This window comes from Pseudomyrmex gracilis, unplaced genomic scaffold, assembly GCF_002006095.1.
Source record: "Pseudomyrmex gracilis isolate BER0280 unplaced genomic scaffold, ASM200609v1 scaffold_237, whole genome shotgun sequence".
Taxonomy (NCBI): Eukaryota; Metazoa; Arthropoda; class Insecta; order Hymenoptera; family Formicidae; genus Pseudomyrmex; species Pseudomyrmex gracilis.
The window spans coordinates 10,015-31,651 of record NW_018020821.1 but is presented as its reverse complement, the minus strand read 5'-3'; the positions used below and the strand labels follow the sequence as shown (position 1 = coordinate 31,651).

The window sequence follows — 21,637 nt, the reverse complement described above, 5'->3', positions numbered from 1 at the left end:
TGCGAGCGTACGCGAACGTGATTATTTCTCTTATTTATTCTTCTTTTGTCTACTTTCTTCAGTTTATTGTACATGCAAAAGATTACGCAGTGTATACGAATAATATACGTTTTGACTATGCATATTATTATAGAAAATAATAAACACGTTATTTTGTTAAAATCAAATAAAACATTATTTAATAGAAAATGTTTAATATTTTACTACTGTGTGAAAAGTAGAGAAAGAGAGAGAGAGAGAGAGAGAGAGAGAGAGAGAGAGAGAGAGAGAAGTAACTATATTTTATTTTTTTAATAAAATTGCAAGTTAATTATATATATCTTTTTTATTGTATAATACATAAAAAAACTATTTACAATAGGAAAGAAATATTATATCACTCTTCCTGAGTGATATAATATTTATATTTTGTCTTTTCGCTTTTCCATATGACTTTAACATTTACATCAAAGCATTGTTAATTCAACGAAATATAAAAATTATAAAATAAACAAATTACAAGCATGAAATAAATAAATGATATAATTATTTTTTAATAACTAGATTTCGTGAGATGATCATTTTCTTTTACACTCTATGAGTGAAGATTACGGTGTCTGGCGATAAGCGAAAGCGCTGGAAACTCAGTGAACTTATTAATAAGAGGATTCCGGGATCCGGATAAGCAATTTGAAAAGGAAGCCGAACGAAAAGAGAATTAAAGACTATCCGTATAGCACTGACGGTTCTCTCGATCGGACTTAAAATAATCCTTATAACGACAAACGGCAAAAGAGGAAGAGAGAGGAGGAGAAGGAAGTGAGAATATGAATTTCTAGAGAAGAGAAATGACGCGAAGGAGAGTTAGACGACTGTTTGAGAGTTTCTGGCTGGACGGCAGTCTAGCGAGTGAAATCAATGAGCTAACAGGCTTGTTCGGAGTTAGCAGTTAGTTAATTAAGTCGACATTATTGGATCATAGAAGCCAACCATTGCGCTCACATCCCTCGTCGAGTAAACCTCACTGCCAACCCACACGGACGCGTCGTGATACACTTAGGCCGTACTGGCACTGTAAGGGTGGACGCCGCGGGGTCTGCACGATCTACCAGACGCGTTTTAATTAAGAGGTGAGTTCTGTCGCGCGCGGGACAACTTAGAGTGGTGTACCCTTCGTGTAAGTATATATAATTCTCACGCTTCCTTCGCAAAGTTTCTTTTCATCGTCTCCACGGCTTACGGTCAGAAGACAGCGTGAAGAAAGTCGAGAAATAACAAAGCTGAGAAATGGCGATAGTGTGACGACGGAGAATAACACGCGCGAGAGTGCAATCGGTACTTGAAAAGAAAACAAATGTGTCAAGATTGAGTTTACCGGACTATTTATAACATAGGTAATTTTCTTTTACTCTTTTTACTCTCAAACAAAAGAAAACCATCGCGTTGATTAAAAGCAACAGATAGTAAATATATTTATCGTGCATTTATCCAATATATAAATATATATCAATATACATATGCATATATACATATACATGTGTGTACGCGCGCGCGCCATTGTTATATCTCTAGTTTAAATTGCTAAAATGTAAGAAAATAAATTAAATAGAATTTAAAATAATTAGCAACCATAAATGTTAGCGTAAACGTATACGATAATACGAGATAATATATTTTACAGCCTTTGAATTATTGTAAGTGTAAAGTTCCTAATTGTGTTAACTGTGTAAGAACAACAAGAAATCATATTTTAAGAGATAGATAGAAACATTATTTATTCAGCGCTTTGAGATTCCCTTAAACGCAAAAAAAGAATTAAAAAATATATACATATATATTTACACAACAAAAATACATAAAAGAAAACTTTAGTAATTACAAAATTAAAAAACATACATAAAACATAAATTTAAAAAAATACAGAAAACTTGAACAAAATTAATAAAAAGGTAAACTAAAAATCAATAGAAATACAAAATCAAAATCGAAACGATTAAACAGAAATAGAAATTAACAGAAAAAATTAAGCGTTGTCACTATCCAGCGAGTATCTGGAAAACACAGCTCTGAAAACTTTTGTCGTTTCTAACTCGATTATTAGATTAGAAGAAATGGTATTCCAGATATTGATGGCAGAGCAGATGACAAAAGAACGTTCATAACTCTCAATATAAAGATAAAGAGACATGATAAAATTATCTTCAGCCATCTGCTTTAAGCTTATTACAAAAGTAAAAAGCTTTATGAAAGAAAGATTAATATGTCAAAAACACTGCATGTATAAGATGCAGATCATATAAGACATGTTCTACAATCATAACTAGTGTTGAATCATTGTAAAAGCATAAACAATAATCCAGATGAGAATAGATAAATGCAATCTTACAAATTTATTCTGAATTGCTGTAGCAGTAATTTTTCATATAAATTTAAGCTGACAAAGTATGCTGCAAATTTTATAAGGGATATTTATAACATGCTTGCCTTAAAAAAGAAAGCTTAAAAATGATAATATCACGATATTTTAATTTGAAGAAATATTAGACAGTAATGTCCTTAATCATGATATACAGCAAAAAATTAATTGCATTGACGATTAATTGTACTGACATATCTGGCAAATCTCATAATAATCTGGGTTTTATCAAAGTTGAGCAAAAGTTTGTTTTACATAACCTAGGAAATTATATTCTAACTATCTCAGAAAGAGAGAGAGAGAGAGAGAGAGAGAGAGAGAGAGAGATATTATGTAAAATAATTATGCGATATAAAACTGTTCGTCTATTATCTATTTTGAAACAATATAAGAAGAAACATATATTAGTCGTATATCAACATTTCTGAATTATCGACATTGATGAAACAACAAACCGAGAAAATGAAATAAGGAAGAGAAAAGCGAGAACTGTTGAGAGATAAGGTCTCACGCGCAAACTGTAAAAAATATCCAGAGAAGTGCTTAAATGTTGCATGAGCTTCAACGAAGAGAAAACCAAGCGATCAGATTCTCTGTATTAATTAATCCGCTGGCGGAAATAACGTACAGTCGTCGCGCAATCTTTTCAAGACGAGAACGCGAGAACTGCGACACCTCAGGCGGAATCTACAAACAGGTTGACGCTTATCTGCCGAAAGCATCGATCTCTGGGTAATCTGTAAAAGGGATAAGGCGAGAAGCAAGAAAGGACTTGCATAAGGTGTCCTTTGAGATACATGCGCATCTACGCCGGTGAGTAGTCCGAGCCAGCATGCGGAAAGACACGATCTGTGCAAGTCGATTCTTTCGTTGCAAACGCCGAGAACGAAACAGATAAATTAACAAAGAGAAAAATTGATAGACAGAAGAAAAAGAAAATCTAGAAACTTACAAATCATGCATTTTGCTTTAATATCGAGATATTACAGAAATAACGTACTTTTCTTTTCTAATAAATAATAAATTTCAAAATCTTATCCATCATAAAGTCTATTCTTTAGACAAATAAAAGTTTTAAGATCAGAAAATATAGTAATTATAAATTATAACTTATTTTGCATTATTCTCACATGTAAATCACGATATTGCAAAAGTATTTCAGTATTGCTATAGTAATAATCAAGTAATAATTAATCACAAGAAGAAACCGAGAGAGAAATAAACTGACATTTCTCTTGTTGTGTAAGTGCATCGTTCTTATTATGAGAGCACATGAGAAACGCAAGCGAGCCACTTGTCAGCGACTCACGGTGGTACTTTCCGACGGAAGGAGTGTCGAACCCTTTTCAACTGGTCCCAGGTCCGGTCAAACCCGACGACTCTCGCTTTCGGTCTTCTTATCCTCCTCTCTCTCTTCTTTTTTCTTCTGTCACTATTACCGTTGTCGTTTCTTTTCAAGGATTTGCGGTGCTAACATTCCGTCGGCCGTACTCTAGACCAAACAGATATCAACTTTCCCACAGTTACTTTTTCGGGAAGCGAACGCACGGAACGTGGTCCAATATCTTCCCTCCTCCGTAATTTCGTAGAAACATATGCCGGAAGACCTGGCGATTTCTGTACGTATCTTGAATGTAATATTGATCACATGGGAAATAAATCGCGATTGTCAAGCAGCTGTAACCATTTCTCTTCGAATCTATATCACTTGCAATATCAACCGTTCTCTTCAACAGTGTGATTCAATTTAATTCCTAAAATATTATCTTAATATGCTGACTGAAAAATTCATGATTATTTGATCAATTTGATTACGTATACATAATATCAAGTTAAATAAATATATATGTGTGTATATATATTTTTTATATGTATATTTTTTTTATCTACAAAAATTAAAACTACTAATGGTAACAATAATGCACCTTTTCAAAAAATACAGTTTAGCCAATGATTTCTCAAACTCGTGATTTACTTATTCTCCGCTAACTGTTTTGCCGTGTAAACGAAAGGCAAACGTTCGCAGACAAGTTCTCTCTTTCAAGAAAAGAAATCAAGTCTGAGAAAAATCTAAAATCTATCTAAAATATACACATATAAATTTCTTCTATCTTTCAATCCTATTAAAGCACATATTTCGCCGTGGTTCCTCGTACATATTGCGTAAAACTTTCTCACAACGCATGTTTCGTTGACTTTTGTGATTCTTCCTTCCTTTTAAAGAACACGTGCATGAGTCCACTCTGTGGCCGCGCGTTTAATCCACAGAAGAAATCGAACGAGAGAAGAGAAGGCGAGAAGCAGCAGCGGGAAGACCGGTGATGGACCGAGTGACGCGGAAAGCTTTTTTCTGAAATCACGATACTCGTTCACGTTCTTTTCCCCTGCTTCGTTGCCTTGCGGCGTGCAGTCGGGCATCGATAATTTAGCGCCCCGTCGTATCAATAAACCTGCACGAGTGCGCGCAACGCAAAGAGAAAGGCGAACGCAGTACAAACCCAGGACGAAAAGCAAAGATATAACGGGGAGAGACAGAGAAAGATTCTGAAGGGCGCTCGGAGGGAAAAAAAGAGGAAGGTGAACGTGATGCAGAACGGAACTGTGAACGTCCTCCGGATCGCGAGAGTGGCTTTTCTTATACGGCTGTTCGCATATAGTTAGTGACGCGCCGTCCTCTCGCTCGAGTCGCTCTCCTTCTCCCTAACTCGCTATTACAAGCGGCAAGAAGCGGTATTACACGAAACCCGCCGTGCCGACAAATCGACAGATTATGCCGGACAAACGCCGCGACCTACCGGGAATAAATGAATTAGCTAACGACGTGATTCCACTCATTTCTCACTCATACGACGGGTTCTCATTCGCCGCTGACTGACTTACGTAAAACTTTTAAATAAAGATTCATGCGATTTTGTAGTAATTCAAAAATATATATGTGTCTAAAAAATGACTAATTAATTTTTTGTATACATATTTCCAGAAATGTGTGTAATATTTACTTCGCGATGATAAATGAGATAATAAATCAACTAAACTACGATTATTAATAATAATACGACTACTAATCGACTGTTAATAATATTTTTTAAACATCATGTGCAAAAGTACAATAATTCTTTTAGCATTTCTACAAAAACGCGTCTAACGCATATAACATCTCTCTCTCTCTCTCTCTCTATATATATATATATATATATATATATATATATATATATATCTTTAAAACCTTGATCATGCATGATTTAAGATATAGAATGCAATTAAAACCTGCAAACTTTTTCAAAGCTTATCGACATCTACATAATAGTTGAAGTAACATAAAGTAAGAAAGAAAATACTTTTAAATAAACAAGATTTATATATAACAAAGAAATATAATTATTCTATTATCTCTTAAAGTATTTATTTTAGTACATTTGTATAAAACTAACTATTGCATGAAGTTTTTCTTTCACAAGATGTGTTTACAAAAAAAGAAAATATTTTAAAAGGATTTAGTGCTCTAAAATAGGTCAAAGTCTTAATAAATATGGTTCTACAAATGAGTTTTTAGAATATTGAAATATTTTAATTTTTTTTGTTTTTAATATTTTCATTTTTCTTTTGTGTATTTTTTGTATATTTTTATGGTTTTATTTTTATTTTAACTTTTTGTTTTTTTATATTCTTATTTTTATTGTACTTTATACAAAAACAATAAAACAGTTTCATGTTATCTTATCAGAGAACATACTTGAAATAATTTCTTTCTGTGTCTATGCAAGCCTTCCAAAATAAAAGTATTTCAAAAACAATTCGTTCAACTGTTTATTAAAACTTTTCTACTTATTTTGAAATATACTAAATTTCTTTAAAATAGTTTATTTTTTTCTTAAACATGCTGCATATTTAAAATAGTTTTACGTAATTCACACGTGATCTGCGTGACAAATAAAATAAATATCCACTTACTACATTTCTGTAGCCTTATAAGTCATATTGAAAACGTTTGTTCTGAAACTTTATCAAAATAAAAATATTATAATAAAAATTATTGAAAGTTTTAGTTATCTTATGATTAAGAAAAATAAGTCAAAAAACTAATTTCTGAAATATTCTGAGAGACACATTTTTTTAATCGTTTGAGAAAAATGTGATTAAAAGTGCAAATGTTACACCGCGGCTTAGTATAATTTAATTAAAACATAAAACTGTTAAACACATAAGTAAGAATGTAAGTCGGGTTTGCGGTCGATAGATCTTGTCTTTAGAATCTTTTCTTTGCTCTATTCTTCGGCAATGCCTGTTGAAATTTTTAGAAAGCAAACTATTACGATTATCTCTCGTTCACGAAGTATAAGAGTGAGAGTGAGAGAGAGAGAGAGAGAGTGTGTGTGTGTATGTGTGTGTGTGCGTGACCAATCTTAATGTCTTTCAAAATATTCAAAAAATGTTCGGAGAGTCTTGATCTTCGATCACAAGAAAAAGATTTTATGTCTATAGGTACATCCTACTTTATTTTCTGAAAAAAAACCATATACACATTTATATAAAAACTATCAAAGCTCAATGAAATTATTCTATAACAACTATAACCTTTTTTATACAATGTCTATTGAATTTTATCAGATATTGTTAATTTCTAATTAACCGTTAGAATATTTATAATCATTTTTTAAAATAAATATTTGTTTTAAAAAACAGAAAAAAATATAAATCCATATAATTTTGTGTTTTCAAATTTCTAGTTTTATAAAAAAAAACCTCTTGCATATAATGAACTTTTGTTGATTTGTTGTAATCATTACGTAGGGCACTCTATAATTTTGATTTTGATTTCGATATCTTTCAGGCTGTAAACATTGCCTACTTACAAGATGAATGAGTTTGGTAGACAAAAAGCAAGCAATAATTGGCGTGGTAGTAGTCAAAATTTAGAAGAAATGGAGAATCAAGGCAGAAATTGGGACGCAGGACATGGAACTCTACAGCGATTGGACAGCATTCAGGATCCAGGAAAGAGATATATGTTAAAGAATCGCGTTGGTTTTGGCGTATGCGGTGATGTTTACGAGGCGATTGATCAGCAAGCTGGTATACACCATAAAACTAACATACAGTCATTCAGCGATAATTTTCCTAGTCATTTTACACGGGAAGGGAGAAGAGAATAATAATCTCATATACTTCCAAGTGTTTTTCTTATAAACTTCTATTAGATGTTTATTAGACGTCATATAGAATTATGAATGTCTAGTAGACGTCTAATGAATGTTATGTCTGTGTAGATCGATGTAAATAAAAATCTATAAATATGAAAGCAGAAGAAAACTTATGATTTACACCACAAAGCAGTTACGCGCAGAGAATGGATGTGTATCAAAATAATTGTATTGCAGGAAATAAAAAGGTTGCCGTTAAAATCCAAAAGCTTACACCGGAAACGCAGTGTCTGATCGTTGAAGAATATCGTATCCTTCGTGATTTTGCCGGTCATCCAAATCTTCCGGATTTTTATGGAATATATCGCAGACGATCCGCAAAGAAATCCGAATATGACGAAATTTGGTTCGTTATAGAGGTAAGTTACATTCTCAATTCATTTGCTGTTTTAAATGTTTTATTTTCTTTTGTTTCGTTGATATATTCGTAATGCGTCAGAAAAAAAAAGAAGAGAGAAAACTAAGAAACAAGAAAACACACAGGATAGAGAGATGTAGAATGAAAGAACGCGAGAGAAAAGCAGCGAAAGAAACGAGGAAAAAAACAAGGCAAGAAATAAGAATAGCTGTGTGTATCCGAGACCTGAAGCCAATTTTAAGCATTTGAAACTGTCGAATATACAAATAATTTACGACATGCGCTTCCATTAAACATTCATTAAACTCGTTTGTGTACGCAAGTGAGGCCCGGCAGGTCGCGGCTCTAATTTACGGACGGACCTCCGTGATGTGCGCCCGAAATATTATTACTTATCTTGAATAACGCAACGATAGTTGACGTAACAGGCAAACGTACACTCACAGATCGGTCGAGTTATCTTGGGAATCGGCTTCTTTTTTTCTCGGCTACGCCTTTCGAAGCGTAGTGCGTGAAACATGCATCGTGTCTCGAAGGAAGCTGCATCGCGCGAATTTTATTAACTTTCTACAGAATGTACACGACTTCTCTTGTGCAATAAATTACCATCTATCTTTTTTTACATTAACTTCAAAAATTACTGATTTGTCACAAAAAAAACACGCGTCTTTGAAGACGAGTACTTTAATCAATTCCAGTTAATTTATTAGTTAATCTATCGTGTATTATCACATATTGTCGCATCTATTTTATTCACAGAAGCTCTTTATATTTTTATTTGCCCACCTGCATTTCCAATGTCTCGCACAGAATCAATAGGGACACATGAACATGCCAAAACAATAAAACAAAAAAACGAGAAGAACGGTTGTGCCAAATATATAGGTACGCGCAGCGTTGCAAATCGTGACTCAAGCGGGCAGTTCAGCCGAGCTAATAGTAACGCTGAGCTATAAAAATATATATTATGGCTGAATTTTAACTTTTAATTAAATCCTAGCTCGTCTCAATTAAAAATTAATGATTTTTATTTTTTCTCTTTGTGACTTATGAACGGAGACGGATTTTCTTTTAAAATAATCGATCCGGTAGCTATATATACATACACTAATAAGTATATACAATCAAGATGTTACTAACTCTAATAAAATTAAGCAAAACTATTTTTTAAAAGACAGAAACAGTTTTTATATAATTGTAATTTTATATTAACAATTATTTTTTGCTTTTATTGAAAAATAAAGATTTAGAAAAATACATGTCAGAAAATCATCTAGAATATAGAACAGGAATGTGTTGGTTCACATGAGATTATATTCCAAAGTAAAGATGAACCACTGAATCACGTTTGCTCAAGATTACCGCACGTATCGTATAATTGTAGATACACGAAGTTTATTACACTTATAGCATGTCCTTCCGGCAGTTCTTAATTTCTGGAGGTATGTATATGAACTACGCGCGAAAGTCTTACTTGCTGAGTGAATTAACCTTAGAGTGTGTAAAAAACAACAATTAGAAGACTGGAATTGCGCGCTATTGACGCTCTATTTTTCTATTTGCATTGAATATAGCTTGCAGTTATCTCTATAATTAACAATATAATTAATTTATTATATTATTAATTTTTTATATAGGCAGTTATATAGTTAAAACGCACTTGTGTGTGTGTGTGACATTTTTATTATAGTTTTGTGAAGATGGAACAGTCATGGATTTTGTCCGTGGAATGATCGCAAATGGTAGAAGAATGCGAGAGGAACATATTGGCTTTATCTTAAGGGAAGTAATTAAGGTGAGAGAATTTTTGTTATCATAATTTTTTTATGAGTAAAATATAGCTTAATTCTACTATTTTCTATTAAATTTTAAATATCAAAGTAAATTAATCTGTTATATGTTCAGAACTACTTAAAAAAAAAGAAAAAACAAAATATGTCTTATACAACAAATTTATTCTTGCAAATATTCTTATATATATTAGATGATATATGTGCTTGAACTGTTAATGTGTGAAAGTTAAAAACGATAGATACTCAATAGTTCTCAACATATACAGATTTTTAGGAAACATCTGACATAACAGAAATTAAAATTAATTAACAAAGATATGACATTATCGACATACTTTAGATGAGACGCGTCTCGCGTCAGATGATTAATAATTGTTGATGTTATAACTAAGCAAAAACTATATTTGGCCAAAAACAGATGAGCTCGAAACAAGAAGAGAACCTCGCGTATCCGAAGATTCCGATTTTGAAAAAATTTTGCATACATGCAGGGAGAACAGATGAATTTAGAAATTTTTTCAGTTGCGGCTCAAAAACAATTCTAAGAGATAAAACTATTTCTGATATATATGTAGCGGTTTTTTCTTACATATGTGCAAAATTTCATTAAAATCGGAATCTTTAGGTTCGCGAAGTTTACCTTATAAGGTAGGTAATTAGTTGTTGCTTGGATATGTTGAAAAAAATATAAGAGAAATATGCATCAAGAAAGATGGCCGTCACGAAATGTCCGGTAAAATTATGCTGCAATCTACCTCTCTTTTCATATCTCTCTCTCTCTCTCTCTCTCTCTCCCCCTACTTCCTTCCTCCACTCTTTCTCTCTTACATGATACGAAATATAATAAATATTACCTGCATGGAGAAGAGAAGAGGAGAGCAGAACACCAGTGAACCGACAGAAATGATAATGGTTGGTAGCCACAGCAATAGTCGCGTTATTACGATATAATTATGCTCGATGGTATGTCCTGACTCAGACGCTTTTATCTCATGGCAGATTAACCGCGTTGATTGCACAAGACATTGGCGGCGAGACGCATTTTTTGCTGTGTGAAACACAACTTGATAAACGTAATAAAAAACAATATATTTTTCGGCTAGTAAATCATTTCTAAGTTTGAATTGCTTAATTGTTATCTTATTATAAAAATAAAATCATGTATATAGATAGCATGATATTTGAAAATACGTAATTTGCGAGTAAATTAATACAAACTTGGTTGAAAATTGGTATTTTATATTATTTATCGTAACAAGGCATTAACGTGACGAGAATTCATCAAGTTTATTTCCAGTACAAACATTCGTTTTTTGCTCTTGTTATTAGTATTAATGAACAATGCAATTAATGTCAGTATAAATTTAAGCCGCCACATTAATTATTGTCTTTTTTCACGATGTAATCGTAAAACAAAGCTGTGTTGTTTTTTCTACATGTTTTAAGAAAAAAACAAATTCTGATTTGGTAGAATAGATGGCAGAACTAGTTGGAAGCAAATGACGCGCTAAAGTACAAATTGAGACAGATATTTGTTTCAAGAGAAAAACGAAAATATAGATAGTATAATAAATACCGAGAAAAAAACGGATTGAAATACGAAAAAAGAGCTAGATTTTCTTTTACTTCACAAGCTGTTATAAATTTGCTCAATAGTTACTGATGTAATGATGAATTGGCTTATTTGCAATAATATTACTATTTTCTCCTACATGATATTTTTCCGGTTTCTCTTAGTAAGAGGTCGGATAATTGACGAGAGTATCGTGCTCATTTCTCAACTAACTTAAACAAGTCATGTGTGTGTGCATAAAAGAAAACATAAAGATTCGAAAAAAAGCAAATGATATACGCAGAATGAAATCCTAAAATCGCTTCCGTTTCAATTGTTACTCTTATTATGATTTTCTTTTACTTGCTGCATTTCTACATTTGTAATGTTACCTTTGGTTCTTTATTTATAATTATATTATTTAAATCCAGATTAGTTTTTAAGTTATATAATTTTTTTTTTTTTTTTCTATCTCAAGAGTAAATTTATCTTTTACTCATTATTTACTTTAAAGTGTATAAATTATTAACAAAGGGTGTATAAACATTATTAATAGATTATTAACGGATCTCATAAAATATGTCAATAATGAATATTTTCTCTTCTGACTTTGCAATTGCCTCTCCAAATTCGAAGGAACTTGATAAAAGAGATGCGTGTAATGAGTCCGGCATTCTTTCTCTTGCAAATAGCTTACGGCTCACGGCGATAATATTTACGATCCAAGCAGTTTGTCACTAAATCATTATGTGTGTCACATACACCTTTTGAGTATGTCTCGTGTACGCACAATTCAACGCCCTTCACCACTGAGGCTCCAACGCCTCTTGCTGCCCACGCCACGTTCCTTCTCCACCTCGGAAACTTGGCATGCAATTTCCCGTCTTCCTCTTTCTTTTCCTATCACCGATTCTCTCTCTCTCTCTTCACCCTTTTTTCTCGCGGATACGTGTTCTACGGGCCCAGTAGCAATTCGTCCACGGTCACTCGTGCGGTAAATCAGACCACGCTGACGTTTAATACCAGCAAATTACACGCGAAATAAATGCCTGCAAAGTTTACAGCAAGCTCGCTGCTTGAAAGAAAAACAAAGAAAGCATAGAAAATGAACAAAGAAGAAGAGAAGAATGATTAATATCATTTTATACTTCTTTTGTATGATCGTTATATATCTTTGTTTTTAATTTTTATCTGCCAATTAATATTTGTTGTTTCTTGAATTTTGTTCTTACTCTTATAACTATTTCTTGCGCACGGAATGTTCTTTGTATATCTTAATAATTAAGAATTAAACAAAAATACAAATCTTAAGTGTACATATGTGTACATATAAGTGTACATATGTGTGTGTGTGTGTCATGTATACATAGAGAAAAAGAGAGAAAGAAAGAAAAACTTTATTAAAAATGAATTAAAACTTCAAAAAAGAGAAGATAAACAAATTTTATGCAAAATAATCCTTAAAGCTTTACTGATAAACCAGATATGTATTAATAATTTTATGCTTATGCTATATCGGGACTGACCCGCGTTTGTTATGCGTCGTGAATGAGGCCGGTCGCAAATTATAGATCGTTCAATTTGCAGTAAATCTATAAAGACAATTCCCGCAAGACACTGGAGATACCGAGTGGCCAATGTTTCTTCTGCATCGTTATACTTCAAGAATATCCCGCACACATTATTCTCGAAGCTTTGATCACTTCAATCTAATATCTTAGAATAATACGTGAAATACCATAGCATTTAATACACGCATCATTTTTGTAAGTTTACAAATTAAATATATATGTAAAATTACATATATTGATTAAACTTTTATCATATATGATCTTAATATTTATCTTTTTTAGTAAAACCTTCGATACACACACACACACACACAATATATGTATATATACACGTAATAATAAGTTTTCAACAAGAATATAATTTAACTGAAAGTATAATTTAATTAGAATAATATTTATATATTTATATTATAATTTTATATTATATATATTACAATTTTATTTATATATATTACAATAGTATTATAATATTTAATTTTATATTATAATAGTGTAATATTTATATGTTTATATATTTGTTGTTTTTACTTTGTCTCAATAATTCATTAAATGTTTATCGTTTCTTTCTAGTCTTCATAAAAGTGATTTATATTTATGTACAGTAACACTATTGAAGTCAATGTATTTCTTTTGTTATCTTAGGCCTTGATTCATTTGCACGAGCACAACGTAATTCACAGAGACATCCGTGGCAGCAATATCGTCTTGACAAAAGAGGGTGAAGTAAAGTTGATAGACTTTGGACTTTCCAAGACGATGAAAAGCGAGCTTGAGAAACCGCATACTTGCATTGGCTCGCCTTGTTGGATGGCGCCGGAAGTTGTCGCCGGAACCAACAGTGGATACGACAGTCGGATTGACGTATGGGCGATCGGAATCACTGCGATAGAATTGGCCGACGGCAAAGCGCCGTTTGAGGGCATGCACCCGACGCGCGCACTCTTTCAGATCGTCCGGAATCCACCGCCAACTCTTTACCGGCCCGCCAACTGGTCGGCAAATCTCAATGATTTCATCACTGAGTGCGTGAGACCCCAGTCAAATATAAAACCTTCTTTATTACAAAAACAAACATTATCAACAAAATCACGCAAAAATTATACTTAACGTCTATTTTAGGTGTCTCGTGAAGAATCCAGAGAACAGACCGTATATGATGGAGATCGTCGAGCATCCTTTTTTGTCAGAGTTACCCGAAAACGATTATATAGTAAGATACAATTCTCCTATATATACGATATGGATTCTTATCAAAATTGTGTTGTGTGGTAACAACAAATTACAATAGATTACTTATAAATAAATCGTGATTGTATGTTTTTTCTGATAAAATACACTATATTAATAATATCTAAAAAGTTAAAAAATTATAGTTGACTCAAGAAATCAAAGCTCTGGCGATGGATGTTTCCGAAAAGGGCAAGGAAAAAAGAAAACCAGAATCGATAGTTCGTAAAGGCTTTTTGAAGGTAAATTATGTAAATTGATATAAAATTATACATCGATTTATATATAAAATGTAAATAAAAATGGTAAAGTAAAAATGAGTCTGAATCTGTTCGATAGATTACTCAGAACGAACCATCGGAACAAATGCTTACAGAGGATTTGGCGGCCTTAGATGTACTATCCGAGGACGAGATCTTGGATCAACTTCGTGAAAGACTACAACGGGGTGACTATCATACATTTGTCGGTGATGTTCTGCTGATACTTAATCCAAATGAGGAGCACGATATTTATGGCGCTTATGTGAGTTTTATTCTGACAATGTATTAACCATTGAAAAGCATATTTCCAAGTATCTCGCATCACGAAATTCTAACTGTGGATGGTTTTACGTACAGCATCACAATAAATATCAATGCAAATCGCGATCGGATAATGCCCCTCACATCTATTCCGTAGCGGACAGCGCGTATCAGGATGTTATGCACAACGAAGAACCGCAGCACATCTTGCTAGCTGGTGAGAGCAACTCCGGGAAAACAACAAACATGCTACATTTAGTGGAACATCTTACGTTTCTTGGAAGAGTGAGCTCAACGCGCATATCGAGCATACTATCGGAACTCGACGAGAAACTTCTGTCATATTTTTCTTATCTCTTTAGGGTCAGCACGATACTGGAACGAGAGTGCTACGAGCGATACAAATTATTCACGCATTTACCAACGCAGGAACGCCACTAAATACTAATTCGACTAGATGTATATTTCAAGTACAAACGACTTACGGCTCAACTGGCAAAGCATCGGGTGCGATATTCTGGCTGTATCAATTAGAAAAATGGCGTGTTTCAACTCGCGATAGGTAACCTACTTACATTACTTTTTTGCGAGTAGTCGATGCAAGTAATGGATGTAGTTCTAATTTTCTTTGAAAAATAGCAGATTGAAAAGGCCAATAAAAGCTTGACTATAGAATATCTTGGTGTGTGATTATTTAAAAATAGTTTTCATAAAATTCGTTTTCTTGACTTATGTAATGTAAAGATAATTCAATAATTTGGTTAATAATTAGATTTAATTTGAACACGACATTAGAATTGCTTATACAAATTTGATATTTTTTGAGGAAGGTCCGAGTTAAGAATCGAAACGACAAAAATTTTAATAACTTTTCAATAAAATAATCATACACATTCAGATTGTGTATTCGAGCTTTTTAATTTGCTATTATTTTTTATACTACGTATAATATCTCGCGAGAGTGTGTTTACAATTTAACTAAAGATCTTTAATAAGCACAAAAAAAGCATTTCCGAATTTTTCCGCTTGTAAACGCGCACTAAAGACATTCTATATTCCGATGTAAACGGGTTGCTGTTGCGTAGGCGTTCTAAAAAGCATTATTGTATACAATGTATTAAGGTTATATATGATATTCTCCTTAAAAAAACAGTATTATATATGATATTATACTGATAGCTTTTTGTGAAATAAAATTATGCGGAGAAAAATTTTGTTAAGAAAAATAATAAATATAACTTAAAAAAAAGTAAAAAAGAATATGATCTATTTTTAGTAATAGAAACGCGGGGTAGAGAAGACAAGAAGTAAAAATAGAACAAGTCGATTTTGAATCAAAATACTTATATATTGAAAGATATAATAAGAAGATACTTTTCCAGAAATCAGTCAAACTTCCACGTCTTTTATTACTTGTATGACGGTTTCGAGACATCGGGAAAATTAAAGGAGTATTCTCTTCCAAGTGGAAGAAAGCTTCGTTATCTCAGAATAACTGACAAAGGTGTTGAAAAGAAACGAGCGTTCAAAATGAGGAATAATCCTCATAATAACGCAGCTAAGTTCAAGGAACTTACGGAACATCTTAAGTTTCTAGATATGGAGGAACATTGCGAGATTATTTGGAGAATTCTAGCAGCTATTCTAATGATTGGAGAGATTCGATTTGTCGAAGGCAATAATGGAGAAGCTGAATTGGACAGTAACGAAGCCGCTAACAGAGGTAAGTTAAGATCAAGAAAAATTCAATATGTCGAATTCAAATGCAAATATGTTGAAATTATTGTTTATAAGATACCTTGATTAACTCATTAAGTATTTCAAATTACAGTGGCAGAACTTCTTGGTCTAGATTCGAAAAAATTTATCTGGGCTCTTATTAATTATTGCTTGATTGTGAAAGGATCGGCAGTGCGCAGAAAGCACACTTGCGAAGAAGCGGAAGAAGCGCGGGACGTCTTGGCAAATACTATTTATCAGCGTTTGGTGGATTGGATAATTAACAATATTAATCATAAGCTCTCACTATCTCGTAGTCTTTTGTAAGTTTGCGTGCGTCCGCGCATGTGTGCGCGTAGTAGTTAATATATTATTAAAATCATTGTTTAAATGTTGCTCTAATTTTCAGTGGCGATAAATATTCTATCAGCATTCTCGATCATTTTGGATTCGAGTGTTTTTCAATAAATCGATTTGAACAGTTGTTAGTAAATACAATGAACGAGCAAATGCAATATTATTATAATCAAAGAGTATTCGCCTGGGAAATGGTAAAAATTGTTCCAATAGTTAATGTCTCTCTTGGAACATATTAATCCTGATACATACGCATATATAATGTATACGCACACATATAATATGCCTAATCAATGTTATAAAATCTACATGAAATCATTAAAAAGGATGTACGTTTTTTACGGTATTTCAGCAAGAACAAGAAGAGGAAGATATACCTTCGCGACGGTTACGGTTTTACGATAACAAGGAAGCGATCGATCAACTAATGAATAAAGAGAATGGGCTTTTTCGTATCATCGACGACGCCTCGCGACAATTACAGGACGCTCAATATATTCTCGAAAGAATCAAAGAGCGTAAACGTAACATTTACGTGAAACCAGTGAGTTCGCACGAGTTCGCAATCGCACATTACACTGGCAAGGTAATATATGACGCTAGCGAAATAGCCACGAAAAATCGAGACTTTGTGCCACCGGAAATGATCGGCACGATGAGACTCTCGTCGCACGATGCAATAAAAGAAATGTTTGCTAACAAACTAACTAAATCGGGAAATCTGACCATTCAAATCATTGAAAATTGTGTAACAACCGAAAAACCATCGAAAAAGAAGTGGAATGTTCTTATGCAGGAATCTTCCAAGCCTCGAGTAAGCAAACAAGTGAATTTTTTATAATTACATATTTCTGTATTTTTTTCTACGCTCTTCCAAATAATAATACGCTTTTATACTACGTAAATAAGTTCTTACTTTTTATAATTAACATTCAATAGAAGTACAATACAGCGTCTAGAGGACAATATTCGCAAACGCGCAAGATGCGAACTTGCTCTTTGACATTCAGAGCAACGAGTCTCGAAATAATGAAAAATCTCGCGATAGGCGCGGGAAGCAGCGGTATGCACTTTATCAGATGCATACGATCCGATCTCGGCGATATTCCTCACGGCTTTTATCGCGAAGTCGTTAGACAACAAATAAGAGCATTAGCAGTGCTTGACACAGCAAAAGCCAGACAACGCGGTTATCCGTACAGAATACCTTTCCAGGAATTTCTACGAAGGTAATCCTGCTTATGTTTCAAAGAGAACGAAAGAGCTCTAATTAGAACTGTGGAATCTTATTATTGAATATAAAAGCGTTTGTGCTTTACATCCCGTGCAAAAGTAGCGTTTTAAATTGAATAAAATAAATTACGATAAAGTGTGTGTGTGTGTGTGTGTTATTAATTACAGATACAAGTTTTTAGCTTTCGACTTTGACGAGACAGTCGAGATAACGAAGGATAACTGCAGACTACTTTTGATCAGATTAAAGATGGAAGGCTGGATTATTGGCAAGACTAAGGTTTTCCTCAAGTATTACAATGAAGAATATCTGTCACGTTTGTATGAGACACAAGTGAGAAAAATTGTAAAAGTACAGTGTATGATGCGTTCTTTCTTAGCGCGCAAAAATATTGCCTCAAAAATCCACAACGTAAAAAAAGAGATTGGTAACTAAATTCTCATTCGGATAAGTGACTATTCGTTATAATGCAGATGATGAATGATATATTAGGTGAGTGCAAAAGTTCGTGATTTTTTCACAACATAACTTTAACCAAAACACACAAATCTTTTGCTCAAACGACCATTGAGTGTGTCACCACTCTTCTATAGATGTGCAATACATACATATAACAATTAATGGCGCTATCATAATATACAATTCTCCTAATGATTCTTCTATTGAGAAACGGGAACGATCTTTTGCACTCATCCAATGGCTTTTATTAGATACAAGTTTTTCTGTGAAGTTTCGACTGGTTTAATTGATATAGTATAATAATACGTATTGTTTCAGTGAAGAGAGCGTCAATCAAAAAGGAAGGCTCGGTTACGGCAGATGAAGCGGCAGTAATGATACAAAAAGGTAAATAAATAACGGACAAAATATTTTTTCTAAAAAATTATATTTATGTTTACTATCTACATATCTATTCTACTAGCATACAGAGGACACATGGTGAGGAAAGAAATGGGTCCTTTAATCAAAGGAGAAATGGATCAAGAGACAAAGGATTTCATCAAATTTTATTATACCAAATGGAGATCGAAGAGCATTTTTCAAGTCCTTCTACGGTACCGTGCAGCCCGTTATCAAGACCTCGTGCAATTATCGCAACAAGTAGTATTTTTAATTTATTATTACTTATAGTTTATAGCTCTTAGTTTAATCAAAAATAAAAAAAAAATAAAACTTTAAATTTTTAATTTTATTTAATAGATACGTATATCAGAAAATCATAATAATAGGAAATATTATATGTATGTGATTGTTGCGATCTCAATATAGGTTCATCTATACAATCAATCAATAGTAATAACTTTGAAGACAATGAATGAATCTGTATCTCTGAATAAAGTTGATCCAAACGTTAAAGCGGATACCTATATGAATAATTTAAAACCGCTTCAAGTCCACAAACTACCTTTTAATATACAACAAGAATTCCCGTACTTCGATACGAGCTACATGAACGATCCTTCAAACATAAAAATTAATCGCACAGGGTGAGTTATCTACAATGTTCTACAATTTTGATCTCTAGTTTAATTAAACCATGAACAACACACATTAGAAACATTAGAAACAAACAATTCAAATGTTATTGCTTAAAATGTGTAAATTTTATTAATAGAAATGGTAAGAAAGAGATAAAATTTTACCAAGAGAGAATTAAAACGAGAATTAAAATTATATTAAGAAAAACATTTTCTCAGATCTGCATCATCCATGATAAGCGACGACGAACGTGAATCATGGGATGCGCCATTACGAAGACAAACCGTACCCTGGGCCAACACCAATACGCATACTAGAGGTATGTAAATTCGTTAAAATAGATATTTCCAAGTAATCTAAACTCTAATATCTTTGTATTTTTATTCGTCATTTGTAAATTTTTGTGTATTATTCTGTATATTCTTCTTATTTAATAAAAATCTCTTTCTAAAAGACATTTTTTGGCACTAAGTTCTTAAAAAAATTAGAGCAAAATAAACTCAAAAGTAAAAACAAGTAAAACGCAAAAACATAACACATAATGCATTATCAGATGTTGAAGTTCAAACGACAAACTCGCCGCATCGCGTGCCCCATCATCGTGCGTCAGTCGGTGGAGAACAAAGCTTAATCAACACTCCATATACCAGAGATCCTAATGTTCCAATTCAATGTCCACCGGAAGAGCAATCTCGTCGCAACAGTAACATTTCTGGCCATCAACCTTCGAATAAACGTTCTGTTCCATCTACCGAGTCTCATATTTCTTATTCTGTAAGTTTGCAAGGAAGTAAGAGATTCATTATGTGTTTGCACAATATAACATATATCTTAGTTGATTTATAATGTAGAATTAAACGTTAAAAAGTTGTGGAAAAATCAACTATTGGTTTGAAAAAAAAAGAAAACAAAAAATAAGACCTTTTTGTTAACAAAAATAACATTAAAAATTATTTTCTATATATATATATTACATATATACATATATATACATATATATATGTAAAATATAAATTTATATATATATATATATATAATGTAAAATAAAAATTTATAATTTTATGTACCTATAGAACAAAATCAATAATGCTGGATCAGTACGCCTCAGGAAAAAAATTCCACCTCCACCAATACCATGCAATCAAACACAATCGTCAGCAATGAGCAATTTTAACAACTATGAATTAAACTTTCGATACAGAAACAACATAGATGAAAACACAGAGTGGAATCTTGAAGATAAAAGTAATCGCAACAACAATAATCGGTATTTATTTTATTAGGATAAAGTTTTATGAGTTTTTATAGCTTAATACATAATTTTTTTTAACACAAAAATAAATATATTTACACGGCTCTTTAAGTACACCACGTATGAGAAATATTAATTCGGTTAACAATAATTATTTTTCGCGTTATAGCATAAATCCCATCAAAGAATTGGAAATGATTGGACGCAGAAACAATAATGACGAAGATGATGATGCACCTCCGTTTAACTTTCAAGTAAAATGTGCAAATTAATTCGTTCTACTTCTTTGTATCTTGTATAATTATATAGATTTACACATACTTTGTAATTTTCATCACAAATCTGTAATCCAAATATGCAAACACTATGTATCACAATAAAACAATTGATGTGTACGTCATAAATTTTAACAAAGACAAAATTATATATACACATACATTAACTTTTAATAGTCATTGTTATTATTTTAGGCGATGCTTCGGAAAACGCCTCATCAACGGGCCTCAATGAAACGTAATCCTGTATATGAGAGCGTCACGTCGTCATCAATCCATCAGTCTTATCGCGATAATCAAGACTTGTACGAAGCGAATGTTGTCTATAAGAGCGGCAGTAGACATAAAGATTCACCAGAGTGGAGTCCAAATGAAATAATACGCATGTCAGAAAAGTACGCAAGAGAAGATGAGAGATACGTTAACAATGATAATATTACCGCAGAGATCGCACCGGGGATTGTTATTAAAGGTCACGTGGCCGAATTATAAGAATCATCGACCAGAGATTCAATTGTATCAATCTGCTCATTGTCAGTTAATTATATGTATGCTTAATCAAATTATTTCTCTCTTCATATTGTAATATTATCATAGTAAAAGTGAGTTTTACACATAATCAAAATGTATAAAACTCATTTTACACATTGTAAAATTACAAAAGTAAGATCTAAATATAAGCAATTAAATTTGCATTTAT

General features: G+C 32.6%; 1 protein-coding gene across 4 annotated transcripts; it reads left to right on the top strand.

Annotated features, from left to right (window-relative positions):
• Positions 1–1,020: 1,020 nt before the first annotated feature.
• LOC109859090 (neither inactivation nor afterpotential protein C) lies at positions 1,021–21,454 on the top strand. 4 transcript variants are annotated; one of them, XM_020436982.1, is made up of 25 exons: positions 1,021–1,109; positions 1,193–1,373; positions 7,227–7,468; positions 7,774–7,955; positions 9,645–9,749; positions 13,513–13,892; positions 13,990–14,080; positions 14,244–14,339; positions 14,437–14,622; positions 14,718–14,906; positions 14,984–15,183; positions 16,004–16,344; positions 16,453–16,663; positions 16,750–16,891; positions 17,050–17,511; positions 17,637–17,926; positions 18,099–18,358; positions 18,709–18,777; positions 18,854–19,032; positions 19,201–19,418; positions 19,629–19,729; positions 19,964–20,184; positions 20,484–20,677; positions 20,832–20,916; positions 21,133–21,454. In XM_020436982.1, the coding sequence occupies exons 3-25, from the start codon at positions 7,252–7,254 to the stop codon at positions 21,427–21,429; spliced, it is 4,716 nt and encodes a 1,571-aa protein (XP_020292571.1). In that variant the 5' UTR covers positions 1,021–1,109; positions 1,193–1,373; positions 7,227–7,251; the 3' UTR covers positions 21,430–21,454. The 4 variants fall into 4 exon arrangements, with proteins under 4 accessions (XP_020292571.1, XP_020292573.1, XP_020292572.1 ...); XM_020436984.1 differs by lacking the exon at positions 1,193–1,373 and having other exon boundaries at positions 1,025–1,109; XM_020436983.1 differs by lacking the exon at positions 1,021–1,109 and having other exon boundaries at positions 1,116–1,373.
• Positions 21,455–21,637: the final 183 nt, after the last annotated feature.

Bases quoted from the DNA above. Each gene is read 5' to 3' on its own strand.
- LOC109859090 (XM_020436982.1), top strand. From the start codon at position 7,252: ATGAATGAGTTTGGTAGACAAAAAGCAAGCAATAATTGGCGTGGTAGT. The intron at 20,678-20,831 runs GTATTTATTTTA...TTCGCGTTATAG, and splicing joins AATCGCAACAACAATAATCG to CATAAATCCCATCAAAGAAT. The intron at 20,917-21,132 runs GTAAAATGTGCA...TTATTATTTTAG, and splicing joins CACCTCCGTTTAACTTTCAA to GCGATGCTTCGGAAAACGCC.